The sequence below is a fragment of the Pseudomassariella vexata genome (assembly GCF_002105095.1).
Source record: "Pseudomassariella vexata strain CBS 129021 chromosome Unknown BCR38scaffold_9, whole genome shotgun sequence".
In the NCBI taxonomy this organism is placed as follows: domain Eukaryota; kingdom Fungi; phylum Ascomycota; class Sordariomycetes; order Amphisphaeriales; family Pseudomassariaceae; genus Pseudomassariella; species Pseudomassariella vexata.
In genome coordinates, this window is record NW_024467964.1 from 296,106 (window position 1) to 318,907 (window position 22,802).

The 22,802-nt window shown below is 49.3% G+C and overlaps 3 protein-coding genes across 3 annotated transcripts; 2 read left to right on the plus strand and 1 right to left on the minus strand.

Moving 5' to 3' along the window:
• The first annotated feature begins 1,865 nt into the window (after positions 1 to 1,865).
• BCR38DRAFT_525172 (uncharacterized protein) lies at positions 1,866 to 5,930 on the plus strand. The gene is made up of 2 exons (XM_040865312.1): positions 1,866 to 2,563; positions 2,638 to 5,930. The coding sequence occupies exons 1-2, from the start codon at positions 2,121 to 2,123 to the stop codon at positions 5,450 to 5,452; spliced, it is 3,258 nt and encodes a 1,085-aa protein (XP_040713952.1). The 5' UTR covers positions 1,866 to 2,120; the 3' UTR covers positions 5,453 to 5,930.
• Positions 5,931 to 7,355: 1,425 nt separating this feature from the next.
• Positions 7,356 to 12,287, minus strand: BCR38DRAFT_347066 (uncharacterized protein; the record flags this gene model as incomplete). The annotated part of the gene is made up of 7 exons (XM_040856308.1): positions 7,356 to 8,723; positions 9,029 to 10,776; positions 10,832 to 11,072; positions 11,124 to 11,402; positions 11,451 to 11,507; positions 11,555 to 11,780; positions 11,845 to 12,287. The coding sequence occupies 7 exons, from the start codon at positions 12,285 to 12,287 to the stop codon at positions 7,356 to 7,358; spliced, it is 4,362 nt and encodes a 1,453-aa protein (XP_040713953.1).
• An 8,669-nt stretch (positions 12,288 to 20,956) lies between these two features.
• Positions 20,957 to 22,222, plus strand: BCR38DRAFT_437549 (uncharacterized protein). The gene is made up of 2 exons (XM_040860526.1): positions 20,957 to 21,358; positions 21,436 to 22,222. Exons 1-2 carry the CDS (start codon positions 21,106 to 21,108, stop codon positions 22,071 to 22,073), a joined length of 891 nt encoding a protein of 296 aa, XP_040713954.1. The 5' UTR covers positions 20,957 to 21,105; the 3' UTR covers positions 22,074 to 22,222.
• The last annotated feature ends 580 nt before the right edge of the window (positions 22,223 to 22,802 follow it).

Below are 22,802 nucleotides of genomic sequence, written 5' to 3' on the forward strand. Positions count from 1 at the left end.
GCCTAAAATGCGGCTCTTTTGTCGTTCCACCAAGCTATAGCCGTTCGTGACGAGACATGTGCGTTTTGCTCGAGTAACATTAGGTCGAAACAAACTAAAACGTACGAGCCTCTGCTGACAAGCCATGTGGCTGGCAGCTGCTGTGTTGCCATTTTAGGTGACGTCAGAGCAGTCGACAACGCATCTCATTATCAATTGAGTCTCCAATTGAGTCTCCAGAACGGCAGGCTTTGGTTCTCCTTTCATTTGTAACGTCTTGGAGGCTTCAAGGCCAATGTTGCAGAACGAATATCGGAAGTCCAACAGGGCCAGCATCCGCGATGGGGACAGGACATTGGCAAATTGACGACCGGACCATCGCTAGTAACATTTGCAACCCGCTAGACTCTTTCTGTGTCCACCATCGCCTGATGCGAGAGCCTCCTGCGCCAGAACCTGGCAAACCAGGGTAGCAAGGGTAGCAAACACCGGGTGTAACTCCCACTTTGGTACGGAGTATTATTGGATGCAGGTGCATGACGACCCCCGCGCAACCACGGTCTCTCAGGGGAAGCATAACTGCAATCCAAGAACAACGAGAGCTGAGAAGGGCGCTGCAGCCAGCACTGCAGTCTATTCTTCAACTCGCCAGCTATTTGAAAGCCCAGTACCCCATGTAGTGGATACTGTCCACGAGCCATGACGACGACATAGATACTATAGATTTGATGAATTACGCATCTGTCCATGGTTACATGGAACAGCCCAGCTTCAAAACTGAACGAGTCCTGTCTTTCATGTGGGCGAACGGGGAACGATACAATGGTACCAAGTGCTTCCACTTCATGCGGACAAAATGCCAAGTAGGGATCAAACAATTTTTCCTTGGCCCAGGCGTCAACGGTTTTCCTTGTTCCTGTGTTGCAGTCAGCGGCTCGACTCTCGAAAATATACCTCAGTTCCGAAATGGTTCATCATTCAATCAATGTTGCACAAAGGTGGGCGGCTCTGGATTTTTCTGCAGTATTGTTAGAGTTCAATCGTACCTGCAGTCCAAGGCTTTCCTCAGATTCGGATCGCTATGTGCGCTAGATGATGCAGCGAATCCACGTGCTTCAGAAATAAAAATGCTCCCCCGACGAATGGGTCGCAGATCGATAGCGTGGCCAATTCCACTAAACATTGATTTGCCGCGCGCCACGCCGTCCACCTTCAGCCTGAAATCTGCACAACTGGTGGTCTTTGCTTTGTCCAGACTCCAGGTGGAGGAGAAGAGGGTCCAGAGTATTTTGCCGCCGTCCTATTCCTAATTCTAGTGTCGCCCACTTCCCTTCGGTGGCATGGACTGACTTGCAATCGACTGGATCATGGATGGGACACCCCGAGGTTGATGGATGTCGACATTGAACACGAGATGAAAATTCATGGCTGCCGAACAACCCCGCAACCAACCAAGTTGCCAACTTCGCAACCGCGCGACGACGATCTTTCTCCCGATTGGAATTGAGCCTCGAGCGCGTTACATCTGTACCTGCAGGAGGCTCCAGGATTGTGCAGCACCCCCCTCTCAAACCTCACCCCCCAGCGAATGACCCAAAACATGCAGACGAACCAGACCCGTTTCAATATTCACACACAGGGCAGGCGATAAGTAAAATTGCAGGTTTCCATAACGGTCATGGCAGCGCCAGCATCACGCGGCGCCAATACAACCTGGACATGGGGGGTCGGTAGCGACGAGCCAGTGAGACACGCTGGAGAGCACCACCCCCGGGAAAAGCGCCGACCGCATTCTGTCCACCGTGGCTCCTCAAATTGCTGACAGGCGAGATGGCGTGTGCGCGGAAATGGATCCTGCGACGCTGTCATGGTCGGCTCTGCCAATTGGAAGCCCAGATGAGCCATTAGAGGACACACCCACATTTCGTTGGTGGATGGCAGACAGGATGATTTTCTCTACCACTCTGGACTTTGTGCTGTGCGCGCTACCTGTCAATTGCTCGCGTCCCACGACATCTACTACCTTTCCGCTCAATGCATCTGACCCCTTGAGAGTCAATAATCTCCGTGGACGTTCAATTTCCTATTTCACTCGACCGTAAGAAAAGTGGCCTGGGCTTAATACTACTTTACGTACCGCTATGGAGTTCGCCAACCAAAGGCCTCAGGGCCACCCCTCGTCACTCACATCTGAGACTCTTAATGCTTCATCTGATGTTTCCTTCCCTCAACCTTTTCCTTCTTTTCAAGACCGCTTCCCTGACGCTCTCCCTACCCTGACGCCTTCGAGAAACATCAGGAAGCTTGTCATTGACAGCTCCGTCACTGTGCCGCCGCCACTGCAGCCGATTCGACGCAAGCCATTGTCCAAGACCGCCTCGCCCATCGCGACTAGGTACTCGTCGGGGGCGTACCTTTCCATCGCCAGAGATCTGCCCAAACCCGAGCAGAGGTTCTCGAGGTCGTTCTCTGTCGACAGTCCTACAATATACGAGTTTGCTCAGGCGGTACCGCAGCACGACCAATATCCTGCAAACCCATCTGCGCCAAGCGAGATCGCTTCGACTCAGTCACCCTCCACCAGGTGAGTCAAGGTCTCAGTGAGACGCACACCAGTCACATCTTAGTGGCCAACAAACTAAATGTCAACTTAAATAGGAGATCCCCCAGAGTTGGGAGTTCTGTTCCATCTATGCAGGCGAACCCGGCTGTCACAGCGGGCGAAGTCAAACATCCAAGCTTTCAAGCCCACTACCCTGCAGGTCTCCAAACACGGTCCACATCTGGACGGTCACAACCCAACGGCCAGGCCACTGATGACGATCCATTGGCTGAAGTCGAAGCCGATGCAGACGACGATCCGTTGAGCGTGCTCGACGGTTATGGTTCTGATTCTGATTCGTCCTATAATTCTAGTCCTAATAATATGTCTGCCTTCGTGAACCGAAAACCTGCACCGCTTCAAATTGGTCTTGGGCAGAACATTTCAAGTCTATCACCGACACAGACCGATGCTAGGACTCGCCATACAGACAAACCGCTCCCAAGGTCACCACGCTCTTCGAAACTAGGAACCTTCTTCGGCTGGGGATCTCCATCTCCGTCGGCGACCGAATTTTCAGACCAAGGCTTTTCGCCGCTAGCATCGCCATATGCACTATCACGGTCCAACACTTATACAGATGCTTCCCCGGTTACCACGGTCAGACCATCGTCTACACAAGAAGAATCGAAGGCACGCACAGGATCCGACAAATCTAGAGAACACCACGAATCTTACCTTGCAACACCGCCCGCCCCCACACAATCGGCCCCCGAGCAGATCGAAGAGATGGAGGATGAGCTGAAGGCCATCTCCACCGAATTGGCATCGTCCATTCGGCGTGAGATGGACCTAGAGGACCTGGTTGAAAGATTGCAGGCAGAACGGGAAAATCCTTCGTCAACGGCCAACAAGAGGACCAGCGATTACTTCTCGGACTCGGGCTACAGCTCAGCCAAGTTTAGTGATTACGGCCAGTCGAGGGAAGAAATCGAGAAGATACAGAGGAGGGCAGAGCAGGACACGGCACAAATCAGGTTGGAGTTGACGACCAAGCTCCAGGATGAGAGGTCAAGAAGGCAACAGCTCGACAACCAGATTAAGGAGCTCTCCCAGAAGGCATCGCAAGTTGATCTGGCACAGGCGAACAACAGCGATACCAGCGATCGAGTTAAGGAACTCGAAAACACTTGTGAGGTTCTGCGCCGCAAGCTATCGGAAGAGCGCATGGTCAAGGATAACTTTGAGGATCTTCTCTCGGCTTTGAAGGGCGAACTCCAAAATGCGGCCAACGAGCGCGACAACCTTCGAGATGAGATTGTGCCTCGGCTGCGAGCGCGCGTGGAAGGCCTGGAAGGACAGGCTGGCGAGCTGGAGAAGATGACGTACGAGTCGACAAAGATGCAACAAGAGCTGCAAAGTCTCCAGGTGGAAAACACGACGTTGAAGAACGCGAAGTCCTTCGCCAGCATCTCCGAGGAGCCTATGTCCACGCCACTCTCTCGCCTTTCGCGTTCAAGTTCCATCACTGGACCGCCATCTTCATTCAAGATGGCACGCGCACCTGGCCTGTCGCGGTCAAAAAGTGTCAAGACTACCGAGTCTCGAGAGGCTCTTTCCGACCGACTGAAGGATGTGGAGGAACAACGCGATGCCCTCCACAGGGCTCTCAAGGCTCTGCTCGAGCGTCAAGAGTGCCAGAACCGCGAAAACGACAAAAGAATTCGCACCCTCGAAGCCGAACGCGAGCGCCTCTTGACGACTTCGCCACAGAAGGCCGGGTTTGTCAAGGAAGTCTCGACTCTTCGTGAAGAAATCAACGTGCTACGCCGTCGTTCCGAAGAGGCGCTCGAACAGAAGTGGCAGGTGGAAAAAGGCCTTGCTGGGTTGAAGATGGACCTGGACCGAGCAGAGCAAGAGATCTCGTCACTGAGAAGTCTGCTTAGCGAGAAGGATATTCTGATTCCGGAGTCGTTCGCTCGGATGAGCGGGAGCAGTGATAAGGATGCCAGCCCAGCAACCTCCGCATCTCTGATGGAGGCCTTCCAAGATCTGCAAGATTCGTACACCGAGGCTCTTGACCGCATCAAGAAGCTCGAGCTTGGATCATCTAACGATGACACAAAGATCAGGATTGCTATGGACAAGCTAGAGCAAGCATTGTCCTCGGCCGTGTTGGAGCGGGATCTTGCGCGCCAGGAGGCGGCGTCTTACAAAGTGCAACTGGATGAGCTCAAAGCTGGTGAACAGATGTATCTTGAGAGCGAGAAGGCTCTTGCGGACGAACTCCGCGAGTCGGCACGCCGTGTTGAAGAATTGGCCATCCAAGTCCGCCAGCAACTGGCCACTAACCAGACCCTGCGCCAGCGTTTGAACGAGACGGTCTCGAGACGCGAGTCGGACCAGCGGTCCCATGCCCAACGCATTACCACAATGCAGGCTCGTCTGCGCACCCTTGAGGAACAGCTCATCGCAGCCCAAACTGCCTCAGAGGATCGCATCGCGCGCCACGAGGAGCAGATGGCCACGCTCAAGGAGAGCCATAACCGGCAGCTGTCGAGGCTGAGTGCTGCCAGCGGCCTGCGCTCGCCCCGCGTGTTCCCGCCCAAGTCGCCCCTGTCACCAATCTTTGCCAATCCGGCTAGGTCTCCCCGACTCAGCACGACCCGCTCTGGCCCCGCGAAGAGCGTCGCAGACGAGACTCAAGTCACCGCTCTCAAGGAGCGTGTCGCCGAGCTGGAGAGGGCATTGGTTACTGCCGACTTCGAGATGCAGGAGGTCGTTGGCCGTATGAACACAGCTCAGATCGAGGTGCTTACGCTACAGGAGGAGCGCGAAGCCGCTGTGAGCCAAACGCGGAAGCTCGAAAGAGAGCTGAAGGCTGAGAAGGTCAAGATCTTCGAGGACCGATTCAAGTCGTTGTCGGGATGATATTGTCGTCCTCACTTGACACGATAAATTTGCTTCTAAGCGAGCGCTGTACCATGACTTTTGGGGGAGGGTTTTTACGGCATATATGGGCATCGGGCGTCCATAAGGACAAGCAAGAGGTTAGAGCAACACTCTTCTGGAACCAAAAAGGCGATGGGGCGTTGGGCATACAAACTGCCTCTTTTGGGTTTCTACTACACTATATATCCCCCTGGCTCATTGTATAACGTCGGGACCTTTTGTTTTCTTGTAAACTATATTGGACTTCTAGGGTCAAATATACTTAATGTTTTTTTAGCTAGTACTAGTGTATGTGTACTTGGGTGTGAGATGATTAGTAAGATAGGTTTTCGGGTACAGGTAGCCATGATAGTGTGGACGGATCAACTCAGATACCTACCAATGGGGGTACTGTAGAGACTTGTAAAGATAATAACACATACCTGCCAAGGCAAAATACATACACATAAAGCCCCATACCTGTGATTGAAAGACACTTGATTAACTCTTCCGGCTTTCATATTTCTTCTAACTGATGTACCCATTTTACCTGGCTGTCTACGTGCCCACCAGCGAGGATTCCTCCCAACGCAGACACGTCATGTGCCCAACCTAATGACGATGCGTACATACCCCTCCATTTGTGCAACTCGGTCTCTTCGCCTGACCTCGCGACTTCTGTACACACGCATCCCTCTCGCACCGCTTGGTCGGCAGCTGGCAAAAGGAACAGACCTCTCCAACGCCGTCGATCGAATCGTCCCAGTCCCACCATGCGCACTCGCGGCAAACGTGGTTATAGTAAGGTCTGAATCGATCGCGGAAATCGGCGACCTTGACCTTGGCTGTTGGCTCGGCCAGGTTGGAGTTGTGTTTGTTTCGCATTCCAGGTGTGTGTTTCTTGGGTTTAGGGGGTGAGGTTTGCGGGACCTTGGTCTTGGTCTTGGTCTCGGTCGTTAGCTCGGCTGTGTTTTTGACGTTGCGTATATTTGACATTTTGCGTGTGCGATTATTAGGTTTAGGGGGGCGAGGAGTTACTTTTAGGGGGTGATAGTTCACTTAACGAGTGGACGGTGGTGTATCGTGCAGGGGAGGTTGATTATGAATGAACAAACGAAAGGGCCGAAAGATGAAGGAGAGAAGCGCCATGGGAAGTGGTAAATGGGTTTGGTGGTGCAGTAGCCGGGGCGGATGAGGGTGAATTGGGTTTGGGTTGGCCAGTCATTACGACTGAAAACGGAGAGGCAAAAGAAGAACGAAGGGTGGAGGAATAGCCCTTGAAGTGATTAACACCTGGAAGCCAAATATCGTCAGATTATGATTCCAATGACATACATGGCTTAAGAGCAACTCATCTTTGTCACCCGGAGTCTGCTCATCTCCTCTTTCCATCTTTTCCATTTATCATAGACCAAAGAAGAGACTGCAAGTGAAAAGCTGGAAATATGGTGGCATGGCCATGAGTTGAGCGATCATCATCGCTCGGCGGGAAAAGGGGGTTGGCATTGGCCAACTTTCCAGGCTGCTCATCCGTCGGCAGATTCGCGCAGCATTCATGCTACTAGGGAATAGTCATCCCTGAATTCAGAGTGGGTAATCCGGGTCATATATGCCAGAATAGCAGCTTCTCAAGGTCTGGGACATAGGTCACACTTAGCCTGGGAGCAGGTATGACTCCTAGGCATAGGCCCACGAAAAGCGCCATACCTAAGGTGCGAGAGCTTTCTTGGTTGACTAGATAAGTCTAGTACCTATAGCGTCCTTAACCATTGAGGGTTCTCAAACAAATCTAACCGATGACGCCCACCTACTCCTGAATTGATTGGGTATTTAAACAGTTCACCTGACCTATGTGTTCATTGCGAACGTTTTTCTCTTAACGATCTTGATAACATGCTATAGTCTAACTTCCTAAGCCCATAGCTTGCTCTAAGATTCGGACTACCCCATCGTGTCCATACTCCCTCGCTATCGAGATAGCGGTTTGCCCATCCTCGTCCTGGAAACTTAGATCCGCACCAGCCTTCACAAATAGTTCCACTATGTCCTCACGCCCATCGGCGGATGGCCAGAATACCGGTGCTCTACCCGATATACACCTTGAATTTAAATCGGCGTCATCTCTTAGTATCAGAACCTCCACAATCCCACGATGCCCTTGAGCGGCAGCAACCCATAAAGGTGTCATGCCTTCAATATTCGTAAAGTTGGGGCTGACCTCTTGGACTAAGAGTTGTCGCAGGGTTTTGACATCTCCAGACTTCGCGGCATTATAAAGCCTTGCGATATTATACCATTCATCCTTCCGTGTTGATAGCCCATGTCTGCATATCAGGTCCAAAAGACTAAGCTGACCACAAGTAGCAGCCGTCAAGCCTAGTGATTCATTGAATTTGGTAACAACATCTTCCTCGCGGTGTTTGAGAAGGAGGGCTATCACATCTCTCCCGCCATTCTCATTTCCAGCTGCTGCCTTGACTACGTCCTCTGTGATCGTGACTTGATCTCCCCTCTCTTTCAGAAGGAGGGCTATCACGTCTCTCCCACAATCCTCATTCTCTGCTGCCGCCTTGACCACGTCCTCTGTGATCGTGACTTGATCTCCCCTCTCTTTCAGAAGGAGGGCTATCACGCCTCTTCCATTGTACCAATTTCCAGCTGCCACCTTGACCACGTCCTCTGTGATCGTGACTTGATCTCCCCTCTCTTTCAGAAGGAGGGCTATCACGCCTCTTCCATTGTACCAATTTCCAGCTGCCACCTTGACCACGTCCTCTGTGATCGTGACTTGATCTCCCCTCTCTTTCAGAAGGAGGGCTATCACGTCTCTTCCATTGTGCCAATTTCCAGCTGCCGCCTTGACCACGTCCTCTGTGATCGTGACTTGATCTCCCCTCTCTTTCAGAAGGAGGGCTATCACGTCTCTTCCATTGTGCCAATTTCCAGCTGCCGCCTTGACCACGTCCTCTGTGATCGTGACTTGATCTCCCCTCTCTTTCAGAAGGAGGGCTATCACGTCTCTTCCATTGTGCCAATTTCCAGCTGCCGCCTTGACCACGTCCTCTGTGATCGTGACTTGATCTCCCCTCTCTTTCAGAAGAAGGGCTATCAAGTATTTTCCATTGTGCGAATTTCTAGCTGCCGCCTTGACCACGTCCTCTGTAATTGTGACCTCGTCTCCTCTCCTTTCTAGAAGAAGCTCAAATAGTGGTCTATCAAAATTTTCTGCGATCTTCTTTGCCATATTTCTCGGTAATAGAAATTCTTTACCCTTAGTATGAGTTGGACAATATGGGCCCTGTGGGCCATGTGGGTCCTATACTTGCCACTATCGCCACCTAGAACGGCGACCATCCCCACATACCTCTATTACGAGAAATGTGGCAAGGATAGAACATTCCCTACTTATCTATATGCTTCTACAACTTGTCTGAATTAATCAGCAAGTCTACCATTCATTGACTATATAAGAACCCTTTTGTTTCCATACATAGACCCTCGAAGAGAGGACCAGAGTTAGCTACAATACAGACAGGTTAGGCATATGTGCCCTCCTTTTGCTCCTTCAACGGGAACATCAAATCCAAGTGTATGCTGTAATAGCACTTTTAAAACTATTCCACCTTTCTCTGTGCTATCAGCGAAGCAATTTTCAATGAACTCATTTGAGCATTCCTTAATCTTTCCGTCGAGTAATAGTTCTGCTAGCCACCCTATGTCGAATTCAGTAGCAACTTGACTAGGGATTCTGATATTTTCGACTTTCGCTTCAGCGAAAGCCGTGTTTGCGCTGAATTTCATCCATAGTTGCGTTTTCTGCGAAGTCGGATCCACAATGTGCACCAGCAATTCTCGCAAACGGGGTTCATTGTCGATATCTTTTGTTGATGAGATATGCGAAAACCAGTGGTTTGAACTGTAATCATAGAATGACTTTTCTTTCTGTGAATTGGAGTTGAGAAAAAGGCGTTTTTTTTGTAAAAGCCGATCAGGTATATCATCGAAGGAAAGAAATATCATAGAAACGTATGCAGGTAGTAGCTGGGGCTTGATAGCCCCTAACGCTTCCGACAATGGGTCTTTTTCTTCGAAGAAGTCCTTTACCGACTGGTGAATAAGATATATCCTGTCGTCCATGATGTCGATCAAAGTGCCAAGACTTCTGTGCAGTTGATCAGGGGTGATGGAAGATCTGTATTTGGAGCAGTCCTCGTAGCTTGCACATGTGCTCTCAGGATCAACAGCGATAGCATCTGTCAGTTCTGTGTAGTGGAGAGGACGTTTTGCGTACACTATCCAGGCGAGAATGCGTGCATGTTGGCCGTTCGGGCCTTGGTTGTTGGAGTGGACCAATCCTTCCACTAAGGTTTTGTAGAGCTCATAGAGTTGTGTTGAGCTGTCGGCGATCTCCGCCTCCACAAGAGCTGGGGTTGGAAAACTCATTCGATGTATCTTCCTTACTACCACATCGATCCAGAGGAAAGTTCGCTCGGCATTCTCAATCAGCTTCCTGGTAATAGTGTCCTTCATTCCGTCGGTAAAGTTCGACCCGAGAGATGAAACTCGAGATCGAATAAAGAGCTCAAGATCATCTGTGTTGCAGCGAAGGATCTTTTGTGGCATATGGCCCCATGCCCTAAGTATAGACGAGTTTGGCCTGCTTGTGCATAACAGCTTCAGGACTGTCGTGTCATCTTTGTTAGCTATGTTGAATATCTTGGTCAATCCTTCGATAAGATCGTGCATCCCCCCCTCCTGATAAACGTCAAGACCGTCGATAACACAGTAGACCCGATCGTAAGTATCACCTCGTAGCATCTTCTCAAATGTATTTAATAGCGTGTCTAGAGATGCCGTGAAGAAGCGATGGCTATCTTCTGCCAGATCTGAAGGAAGGATCTGGAATAAGCGTTGTTGAAACTCGCAGAGTTGAATAATAAGAGACCGTAATATAGAGCTAGCATTACGCAAGGCCTCATCGATTTTGATGTTGCAGAAATAGTAGATAACTTTGGAGCCAGACACAATGTTATCTTCGAGGTTCGTGACGATAAAGTTTGAGAGCACCGATTTGCCCTGTCCAGGATTTCCAGTTATTAGAAGACAGTCTGATTTGTCCGAGTCACGCCATGAGATGAAGTCTTTTGAGTGCAGGGTCGTGCCGTCATCGTTGTAATTATCATCGCTGCAATTAGGGGTCTGCTTCTGGAGGAGCCATTTAAGAGTTCCTTTCTCGGGCTTTCCGAGCTTGGAGGACTTCCGAAACGATGAATATGGTGGTTCATTCAGGTTATTCCATAAGCGTTTGGCTTCAAATGTGAGGTCTGATGGGCAAAAATTAGTACAAAAATGTCTGAAAGACGTATATTGATTACACACTGTCTGAAAACCTGGCAGCAACCCTACGGGACCCCTCAGAGACAAGCTTTTCGATCCTGTTCCTCACGATCGGGTACGACCCAATACCCCTGGAATCATACTTGACTAGGCCTGAGTGATCTGTCTCAAAAGCAATATTGTCTTCATCGGCCGCTGCGGTGATACCTGTACTTGTAGCCGACTGCCGTGTGACCATAAGAATTAGCTCGCCAGTCTTAGCTAAGGTTCCATTCGGTTGTTTCTTGGTAATACTAATTAGTTTCTTTTCTTTTTCAAAACCTTTGTGTCTCACCTCTACAGTTGGACTCTTAATAAGCTCGTAATAGGATATCACTGGATATTGGCCTTTGCAACATTCCGCAAAGTCACTAGAAAGTCTCTTTAAGAAAGGAGACGGCTCCGTATCGTCGTCAAGCCTGAGGCTATGTATAAAGGCTTCGTTAGGCTGGCCCTGTACAAGGCTCTGGAGCTGATTGTCTCTCAACCCGTGGTTTGGAACGCCGAAGAAAAGCATTCCGCAGCATGTGCTCGACAAGTCGTAACGGGGTCCCTTTCGAGCATGGACGAGGGCCTAACTAGAATTTAGCTACTTAAATAAACACCAGATAGATGGACACACTTCTTTGATAAGGAGACCCCCTAGACTATGGCCTATAAAAATGATAGGACGCTTAGCCTTGTCTTCAGTTAGTATCGGCATTTATGGTTTTGCTCTTTACATACACCATTGTTCGTTCGAAATGTGGTAATCGACTCAAGTAATGTCTTTCCCATCTCTTCAATCGACTTCTTAGCTTTGTTTTCTAACAGATTCGTGTTATAGCCATAGAGTAAAACCCGAATGCCAGATACATCAGTAGGAAGGTAGTCTCGCAGCCAGATGTCCTCCCCACTCGGTGCCTTCCACGAACCGATCGCGTGGCTAGCGAGGCCTGGCACAGCAACTATACTACCATAATGCACCATTAAATTAGCAAGAAACCCGGCTACAAGCAGTATATAGAGACTCTTACTCAACTATAGCGTCACGTTCGTCTTCATAAAGCGGTGTGATACCATCGAATCTACAATCATATTGATACTGGCCTTCAGCGGCTCGATTGAATCGTCTAGCTAGCTCGACATCGGAGATTGAGGTGTGGAAAGAAGCAGTAGCACATGCCCATTTCTTGTCTATGCGCACTAGTGAGATACGCTTGATAGTGCTGACAGCTTCCTGTAAGGCTAAGTCTTTCTTAGCGATCTCCGTAAGGTCGGTCTGTAGTTGTTCACGGGTCGTGTCTATCGGAATCTCGTAAATACGGATGACGACGTGTCGTTTAGGTCTAGGTCTCGAGGGGGTTGCTGGAAGTCGTTGAACAATTGTCCGCTGGAAGATGATTGCAAGGAAGAGGACGACAACCGCCACCAGAGGTGAGTGAGCTGTCAACGATAGAGTTTTTGGAAGTAGATCCATTGTAACAACACAGATCACGAGCAGATAGAGTCAAGTCCCAAAAGAATAAAGAAATCAATAGATAGGTTGGAGGTAGCGTGTAGGCTCTAGGTAAGATCAAGGCAACGAAGGCATTTTCGTCAGGCTGAATCGGGGTCGCAAAGCGAACCACCACGTGATTATTGTACCCTCCAATCTCGATCTGCACGCACGAACAGGGCGCGTTTAATGCATACAGCGAGGCTCTGGGTCTCTCCACACCGATATAAAGGTAAGGAAAGCCAGATCCTAACTGCACGCCTTCCCCCGCATCCTCTGTATCCCAATAGCATCGTTACAGGTATCTCCAACCAGAAACGCACCTTTCGCAGTAGCGTATCAGCTTAATGGGGAGCTGGAAAAGACTTCAGGGTCCCTAGATGTTACGTAATATCTACCCGGATATCCCAGTATTTCCCTTCCGGATTGGTACAGGGTCTACGAATCCCTTAATAAGGAATACTGCTCGGAAGACCTGGATCGGATAGCAGATAAAATTTGGTGGATGTCGAAACAAGATAGCGCTAATATCTCCCCGCTTTACCGCTAGTTAGTCAAACGGCAGGCTATCACTATCACGGAGGACTCCAAATTACATATCGTGTGGATTGACGATCGAATCTTTGTGAAGCCGCTGCCTCGTTACATCACGTCGCAAGCATTTTAGCAAGAGTGTCTCTCCCAAAGCGAGGGCGAGCAAAAGCGCCGAGCGCTTATTCGTAGGGCAGCCCTAGGCTATCTTCGGACTCATCTTCATCTGATTTAGTACGAGTCTGATTTTCGCATCGTGTAAGACCCTAGCTTGCGCCTTATTCCCACCGACATCATATGGAAATAATACTGCGATTTTATATCAGGTGTCGGATATTCACGTATCTTGCGATGTGACCTTATTGTGGCCTTGATTTTACGGTAATCGGACCGTTCAGTGTGGCAGATTCATTGTGTGTGCTATCTGTTATCTGCTCTGCAGAGGGATTTCTGGCCAAGTCCTAGTGGCTGGTAATGCCGTGACCCCTTGTATCTGACAGGTGTGGCACGGGTATAGCATCGGTTATCCTTAGCGGGCTGTAGGTTTCGGTCGTGGTGGAGCAGGGTTAAAATAATCAGGTACTTTTAACAACAGCATTTTGGTTTAGTAGGGTCCTAATTCTATTATTCTGTAGCGTCTTTCTCTGTCTCTGTTCCCTATTAATCATTACGGTCGTAAAACAATGGAAGCATACGATTCAGGACTGTTGTTACACGCAAAGGTGGTCAAAGATTTGTGAGGTTGTAAAAGCATGACATTATATCTAGTCCTATGGAGCACGAAGGTTGGACTTAGTCCCGAAGGGCTAAGTCACGTGGTAGGTGGGAAGGTACGGCCAAGTACAGGGCTACAAAACCCCGCCCCAAAACCAGAAGTAACCATCATAGACGAAGAAAAAAACATCTTTTGTTGGCCTTCATATAAATCTGTTGGTAGTGATACATCAGGTTCCACGATGCTACGAAGCATTGGATAGCCCCAGCTAATATCAACTTCGCATAGCAAAAAGCTAACAACAGTCATCTGACGCGAAAAGGTACATCTGACAGAATAAGCTGCTAGGATGGTTGTTGGTGAGATACCTATATGAGCAGTAACCCAAATGACGGTTAGCCTAGACGATCCAAAGGGATAGCAAGCAGAAATTCTAGGCCCAGCGATACAAAACAGCCACAACGCGTTCAGAAAAGGAGAAGGCACAAGAGAAAATAGTCATTTTGCAAGCTACCTTGTCTCTTATTATATGAAACATGATTAAGGGGATGGCTTCTGTGTAGACTGCCCGTTTGGGAACCACCGATCACCTTTTTTGAGTAACGTATTTTTCTGATGTTACGACCGAATTCTGGGAAGCTGCACGTCGTGCCGGGAGAGTGACTGGTCGTGGTTTCATAACAATCTGCTGTTTCGCAACAAACAGCAGAGTGCTTCAAATTTACTCCCTTTGGCCACTCGCGACATAATGGTGTAGACAGTTCTTTTCTAGTATGACCGCAGCTGCTCTTATCTCCCTTGAGGTCCATTATCGCTCTGAAATTGTCTGAGTCGAAGTCGTCTGGAAACGTGGAACCCTTTCTTATAGTGGCTCTGGTCTTCGGCACTTACTGATTTTCTCACCTACAGGTCAAAGGACTTCACAGTGACCATATGATGGGGCATGTCTGATAGATTTATACTGTAGTAATGCCGTTATTGAAAATTGGTCACGCTTGTTTCAGTGCAAGCATCCTAGGTGAACATCCTAGCTTCTTCGAGGAGTAGACGCTAGATAGTTCAAACGAGGTGAATGGCATTGCATGGCATCTAATTTATATCTCTGCTTATTATATCCACCGGGCCCTTTCCAAGCCGGTATAGTGAAGTCGATAAGGCCATGAGCCGGAATGTATTTATCCTGACAACCTATAGTGAGTAGAATTTTGGCCTAGAAGAGCCAGAATTTCTGCCATCACAAATTTGGTTACGAGCAGTCCTTGGCCATTCTGTGACTTTCATACATCAAATATCAGATAAGTCAAGTCACCATCCGATTTCCAGTTGCCGGTATAGCCGTTAACAGCATACACCAAAGGAACAGGAACTTGTCCAAAAGCGCCTACCTCTCTAGATTGACTGATGCTTGCAGATATGAACGTTGAGACAATATCTCAGCCTAGCCAAGTAGTGCAGTCTGGATAGTTGTCGTATGGAGCCGACGATCGTGGACACGGGGCGCTGCCTAAGCGGGGCTGGATGATCTGTTGAATACGGGGCCCCATAGGCACACGGGTACCCGTGTGATTACCTAAATAGGTAAAGCCCCTCCGTTGTCGGATACTATCACGCGTCGCGTTGTAATTAAACCTCAAAGGATCATTTTCCCCAGTTACGCATGAATATACCTACTAGAGTAGCAGTATTTACTATAATTAAGATGGAATCAAGTCCAATCCCAAGACTAGCTTCATTTCCAGCTGATTGTCTCCCTCCTGAAGGCGAATACGAATCCCGAGATGCTCTATCTAAGGCGATTAACGCGTGGGCGTCAACAAGAGGCTACGCGTTTGTAACTGGGCGGTCAACCAAAGAAAAAACCGGCAGACAGACGATTACATATACATGTGATCGATTTTGCCGCCCTCCTACTAGTTCGAAAGAGCGCCAGCGGAAGACAACTACACGAGTAACTAGCTGTCCGTTCTCAGTACTAGCAAAAGAGTCACTTGATAAAAGCACTTGGACCTTGCGACATCGTCCCGATAAACGGTTCGCCATACATAACCACGAGCCTAGCCAACACCTATCTGCCCATCCAACACACCGGAAGCTTTCCGATGAAGATATATCTCAGCTAAGAGGCCTTTCGAATGCTGGCATAGCTCCTAAAGACATCAGAACGTACATGCGCCAGAATACCACGGCTATAGCGACCCAGCAAGATATCTACAATCGTATTGCAGATACTAGGCGAGACACATGCGAAGGACAGAATACGATCAACGCACTTGTGAACCAGCTAGATCGGGAAGGGTTTTGGAACCGAATGCAATTAGGTCCAGATAACCGGGTAACCGCTGTCCTGTTCGCTCATCCAGACTCCCTAGCGTACCTCCACGCCTACCCAGATACTCTAATATTGGACTGTACATATAAGACGAACAAGTATGGAATGCCTCTTCTCGATATGATCGGAGTCGACGCCTGCCAGCGATCTTTCTGTATTGCATTTGCATTCCTAAGCGGCGAGTCCAAGCAGGACTACTTCTGGGCCTTGGACCGATTAAAGTCGCTTTACGAGATCTGTAATACTCGGCTTCCCTCTGTTATGTTAACAGACCGCTGTATTGCGTGTATGGATGCGGTTTCTACTTGCTTTCCATCTTCTGCACTACTTCTGTGTCTTTGGCACGCAAACAAAGCAGTCCTTCGTCATTGTCGGCCAACATTTTGTCAGGTTACGGCCTGGACCGAAGGCGATAGTACAGAGTGAAGGGGAGAAATAGGCGTGTTCCCCTGGTGGTCACTTGATGATGGCAGGTAGGGGTGTCCACAGTAGTTCATTGATCTCTGCCCTCTCTATCTTCCTCCGTCTCGACTCCTTACTTATAGCCAGCCGAGGTTCTCTCTTGGATTCTGGATGTTTGCTTCCGTATGTCTGTGTTCCTCCGACTTCGGCCAATATCTTGGACAGCGGCTCCTTATCTGCAACCAAGCGATTCCCTATCCGCTGCAAACGGCTTCAACGGCTCTCATTCGCCACAAGCGGCTCTCTAGCCGCTACAAACGGCTTCCTACCTGGTGGAAGCCGGCCCGCCTCGGATGACACTTGTGGCTCTGACAACTCCTTCCCTATCCTACTTCGAGATGGTCCTTATATAGATAGCTAGGCCGCCGCTTGGACCCGGTATAACAGCAGGGTCGGCGATGCCAAGGATCTTGACTCTCGTCATCCCAAAGCTTCACATAGATTGTAATCATGATTCGGGAGTCTTTTGTCCGAAACACCCCTCCGGCGGCCCGCCGGTGTCCTGCGTTCAGTGTCCTGACACCCACGGGTGCCTATGGCATTCTGTTCTCTGACACGGTAAACCCATCGCTTTTCGGTATGGCTGATTGTTTACATAGGTCCCAGTAGGCTGGGCTATATACCAAGCATCTCTTGCCGTAACTTATCTCTGGTAGATAGCCCTTGGATTGTCGTGTTTTAGAGACGCAGATAAACCTGGATTCGGGGAAGACGATGGAGTACGAACTGGTAGGATAGGGGATAGAGGACTATCTTCGGCAGGGGGAACATCTTTAGGAGTCTGGATTGATGCTTCTCTTATAGTGTTTGTCTGCGAGGCTAGCTCTGAACCGATGCTTGACTGGGCCTGCGACTCTGTCGAAGTCGTAACTGGCTGGACAGGCTGGGCGCGCTGGTCGGGCTGGACTGCTTGTGATCTGAGTTCCGAATATCTTAAAGGAAACTCTCTCGAGTTCCTTGTATGACCTAATATATGGCATTTGCTACATAGAGGCGGTGTTCTCGACGCTGTTGCTGTTTCAATGATTTCGAACCCGCTAAGCTCTCGCCTAACACTCGACCGTGGTAATAATGAATTCGTAATTGCCGGATCGATACGCTGACGAGGCTCTAGTAATAGCTGCGGAATGCCGTTGCGGACTAGGTGCCAATGTGGGTGGAAGTCTTCTAGTTGTAGAACCTGGTCCTGTGCCAATAACCGTTCTAATTTATGAACGCATGGTAGCCCTTGAGACTGAGAAAAAGAGCCTGTACAGTTTGGCGAGGGAGGCGGGTTCTTCGTTAATAGCTTCCGCTGTTCTTCGACTTTCCTTAGAGCTTCGTGTGATACCCAACCACGGACTATATGATATAGTGGCCCAGAGAGTTCGATTGGCGTCCGAATTTGCTGTTTGGCTTGGTTAGATCTCAACTCCGTAAGTTGGTTATGCAACGCTTGCTTTATTGCTCTCCAGGCTTTGAACAGATCTAATGTAGATCTTTTGAGATGGCTTTTAAGTATCCCATGAATGCCTTCAACTCTTGAAGTAACGACATTATCGAAATGAAGGTATCGATCAACCCAAGCCTTTACTAGCTTCTCTTTATGTAAATCGAGCCAAGTCCCTTTTATGTATCCGACTTCTTCGAGATAGCCCGGAATATATTTACTTTCGAACTTTGATACACGCTCGTAGAATGTCTCCTCGTTTAGCGATTTCATAATCGAATGCCAATGGTTGTAGAACTCGTTCCAAGCTTCGAGCCCTTGCTGTTGCTCCTGTCGTTGTTCTTGCTGTTGCCGTGTAAATGTGTCAGAGAACAGAATGCCATAGGCACCCGTGGGTGTCAGGACACTGAACGCAGGACACCGGCGGGCCGCCGGAGGGGTGTTTCGGACAAAAGACTCCCGAATCATGATTACAATCTATGTGAAGCTTTGGGATGACGAGAGTCAAGATCCTTGGCATCGCCGACCCTGCTGTTATGCCGGGTCCAAGCGGCGGCCTAGCTATCTATATAAGGACCATCTCGAAGTAGGATAGGGAAGGAGTTGTCAGAGCCACAAGTGTCATCCGAGGCGGGCCGGCTTCCACCAGGTAGGAAGCCGTTTGTAGCGGCTAGAGAGCCGCTTGTGGCGAATGAGAGCCGTTGAAGCCGTTTGCAGCGGATAGGGAATCGCTTGGTTGCAGATAAGGAGCCGCTGTCCAAGATATTGGCCGAAGTCGGAGGAACACAGACATACGGAAGCAAACATCCAGAATCCAAGAGAGAACCTCGGCTGGCTATAAGTAAGGAGTCGAGACGGAGGAAGATAGAGAGGGCAGAGATCAATGAACTACTGTGGACACCCTACCTGCCATCATCAAGTGACCACCAGGGGAACACGCCTATTTCTCCCCTTCACTCTGTACTATCGCCTTCGGTCCAGGCCGTAACCTGACATACCGCTACGATATGACAAGACAAGCTATGAATGGTGTCTTAATTATAAGCAAATGAACAAACGTTATACTACTTCAACAGGCTCAAGAGAGTGGACGAAAGAAGAGATGATGGCTTATTTAGACTGGGATAGGTCAGAAACTCATCGAATCGAGGCTCAGGTTGCTCAAGAATCGGTAAACGGTCCATCGAATAGGAGAGGTACAGGTGAGCTTTGGAGAAGGATAGAAAAAGATATGAAGGAACAAGAAGCTTTATATTCAAGGCAAACAGAGGATTGTATAGTAGTAGCTAAATAGCCGCCTACTATTGTAATAGGGCAAGGACAGGGGTTATTCTCTTCTTCTCTGGGTGCATAAATAGCAGCACATTCTGAATAGTAGGCACACGGAAGCACTCGAACAAGCAACAGGCACGTACGGGAAAACAACGTCAACACACACGTTAACAAGCATGAACACACTCAAGCAACAGGCAAGCAAGCAGAAACATGGCCACGATCACCTCACATCAACCATCATCATAACAGCACAAAAACAATTCCCTTGCATTACACAACAGACATTCACTTCAGACAGTTATTCAGTACTTTATTTCATACACTGCAATCATGTAATACGAACAGAGCTGACAGAGCCCTTCATATCGTTGTTTTATCTCTTGAAGCGTTATTACCGGCTTTGCATAGCTCGGATTCACTGTTTATAACGAAGTCATCGCTTGGCAACGATTAGAGAGCAGACAGTCTACAGTAGTAATTTCTGGCTAATAATATGTGCTTTGACTACTTGACTACGAACATGAATTGCTTCAATTATCCAATTTCAACGCGACACGTGATAGTATCCGACAACGGAGGGGCTTTACCTATTTAGGTAATCACACGGGTACCCGTGTGCCTATGGGGCCCCGTTGAATACATGACGTAAGGATGCCCCACGAGTCGTATTGAGATGTGCTTGGTACAATTTCATGCCAGGTGAATCCACAGATCAGCTGGGACTAGTATATAAGGGTTTCGTTGATAACCAGAGGTAACTATGGCACTTGCAGACGTGCGGTGAGATACACGCATGGGTATCTGTCTGCGATCTACAGATGAGATCTACATCCTCCAAATACTCCTTTTGTAGGGTACCTAACTACACAGTATTTTATATATACATTGACCAACTTAGAAACGTGCTAGAACTCGGCATGTGTGGTGTCGCGCATCTGAAAGAAACAGAAAAGAATAAGGTGACATTGCATTCCAACAAGCATGACATGCCGCAGATCCAAACGGCCAACATGCAAGGTTGTACAAGATGCATTGGGAACAGCCCGCCCATTCCACCAAACAAACCCATGGATAAAAGCTCAAAGTTTGTTTGGTCCATACATACTCCGCATATGTGTGTGCAGTATTAGTCTACCGTCTTGCAGTTCGATTTCAAGATAGGAGTCGTCAGCACTCTATCTGCAGGATCTCTTAGCATCGATGCTCAGATGCATGCGCACTAATCGTCCTGGCGCGCCGCAGCGAACGCATGGCCATTAAGAATGCACAGAATAACGACAACCACAAAATACCACGCCGAAAAGTAATAAGCATTCTAAAGCAACGTATAAAGAGTTCCGGCCCGTTGCCGCCCTGCTGGCTTGACTATGCCCAGCCGAGCCGAGAGCCGGGCGTCATTTGCGTCTCTCTACTCCAGGGGCCAATGATGATGTTTCTCCATCTCTCCACACGTCTCTAATGCGGCAACGCTTCCCAGGAACCAAGGAAGATCCCTGCCAAGATTTGGCCCCAATTTTGGAGCAACACGCAAAATCCTGAAAACTTGGTTATTCTGTGGAACTGTTGTCAGGTTCCCAACCTCTTGGTTGAGTGACGATGACGATACTGCACGTAGCGCTATGTCATTCCTGACCTGTCCCGGCCTGCAATATACGAAACAGCTCCCCTGCATGTACGGCCGCGTTCGAGCTTGTTGACTGGTGCATCAAAGTTTACTGGTAGAGGCTGGGCCAATCAAGGGATGGGAGAAACTCGTACGGGCGGGAAATAACAGGGAAGAACGAGCAGTTCCATGGCAACGGGCAGAAAATCGACATATGGACACGGTGGAGATCATGACGAAGGTGAACAGACCGTAGTGTGATTCATCGTGCATTCCAATAGGTATTAATAAAAGAACAAACATCTGCACCTCACCAATTCGAGAACCTCTCGAAGTTCATCCTTTGCCATCAACATCCTCCAACTGTGCTTCATCACCGAAAGCCTACGCCTCCCGAACCTGTATCAGTCTACCCGATCAAGTCCGTCCAAGCACCAGTTTCCTCACACCGCCACCATGCACTTCCAGACTTTCACCACTTTCGCCGCCCTGGCTACCCTCGGCGCCGGCCAGACTATCAAGGCCGCCGACTTCCCCGGTCTATGCCAGGACCAGTGCAAAGCCGCCGTCAGCCTGTCCACATCGTGCTCCGAGTCCACAAGCAACGCCGCCGATGAGCGCCAATGTATTTGCGGTGCTGGTGCTCGCGATAAGCTGATGTACTGTGCTGCTTGCTCCATCTCCAACGGCCAGAACGAGCCTGATAGTGGTGCGTGAAACAATACTTCATCTCAGTCCTCTCACCGGGAACTTGTTGCGACATCATTGCTAACTCTTAGCCTTCAGATCTCGGAAGCATCCTCGCAGACTGTGGCTGGAACTACGCCGACGCGGCCGGCAGCTCTGCCTCCGCCGTTGCTACTACTGCCGCTGGTGCCGTCTCCTCTATCAATTCCGAAGCCGGCTCCGTCGTCAGCGGTGTCATCTCCACCATTACGTCGGACGGCAGCGAGATCCTGTCTTCTATCACCGCAGGTGCTGGTGGCATCATCACCACTATCGTATCCGAAGGAAGCCAGATCATATCCACCATCACCTCGGGAGCCGGTGCCGTCGTGTCGACCATCACCTCGGACGGAAGCGAGATTCTCTCCACCATCACATCGGCCGCTGGTGGTGCCGCCTCTACTGCCACATCCGGTGCCGCTGGCGTCGTTTCCACCATCACATCCGACGGTAGCGAGATCCTGTCCACCATCACCTCCGGAGCAGGTGGTGTCGTGTCTACCGTCCAGTCCGGTCTGTCTACCATCACCTCCAGCGCAAGCGATGTTGAATCCTCGGCGGAGTCTGGCGCCAGCAATGCTGTTTCCAGTGCCACTGATGGCGCTGCCAGCGCTACCTCCGACAACGGTGCCGCCATGGCGACGCCCATGATCGGTGGTCTCCTTGCCGGAATCGTTGGTGTTGCCGCATGGTTGTAAGATGTGGTTTGCGGGATGATATGATATGCGTGTATGGGCATCCGAATAATGAATGATATGGACCACAGGCCGTTGCACCTCTTAGTTTATAGTAGATATTAGTTTTTAATCCAGAAGCAGGGTCCATCGCCCTGCTCTACCAACTATTATACTTATCTTGGAACATGGTGACGCTCACCATAATCAACGTGTTTTCTCTGGTATTATTTCCATTCAAGCCTTCCTCGCGTAACTTTGCTACATTTCGGTGTTATTATTATTGCCGCTGTATTCATCATTGGAAGTTTCCTGCACATAGTCAGTGGAGATTATGCAGTCCCCTGGTCTTGGAGATGGAGGATCGGCGAATATTTTGGCCAGACTTGACTATTTCGTTGCTGATCCCCCACATCGGATGAACCCCAGATCTTCGTCAGCTATAGTACCACGCATTATTCCCAAGGAAACTTCCCTAGTCCATTCACACAGCGGGGTTGAGTTGCGGTAACTTGATGTCGATCAGCATAGTTCATTCCTTTTCGTGCCAGTGCCGGGCAGGAAATCTAAATAGAATACGTGGAATAGGAGACAAGAGGTAGTGCGTCGTCATTAGCTTCAATGGCGTCTATAATCTTGGATGTTTGCCGTTGTGTGTGTGTGATACCCGCGATGGTACTTATAAGGAGCAGGTTCGCCATTCTCTTGTTGTAGAGGCTGCACACTTCTACGTGACACACTTGATTCCTCAAT

Excerpts from the sequence above, each read along its gene's own strand:
- BCR38DRAFT_525172 (XM_040865312.1), top strand. The coding sequence starts at position 2,121 with ATGGAGTTCGCCAACCAAAGGCCTCAGGGCCACCCCTCGTCACTCACA. Across the intron at positions 2,564-2,637 it reads ACTCAGTCACCCTCCACCAG|GAGATCCCCCAGAGTTGGGA; the intron begins GTGAGTCAAGGT and ends CAACTTAAATAG.
- BCR38DRAFT_437549 (XM_040860526.1), top strand. The coding sequence starts at position 21,106 with ATGCACTTCCAGACTTTCACCACTTTCGCCGCCCTGGCTACCCTCGGC. Across the intron at positions 21,359-21,435 it reads CCAGAACGAGCCTGATAGTG|ATCTCGGAAGCATCCTCGCA; the intron begins GTGCGTGAAACA and ends CTTAGCCTTCAG.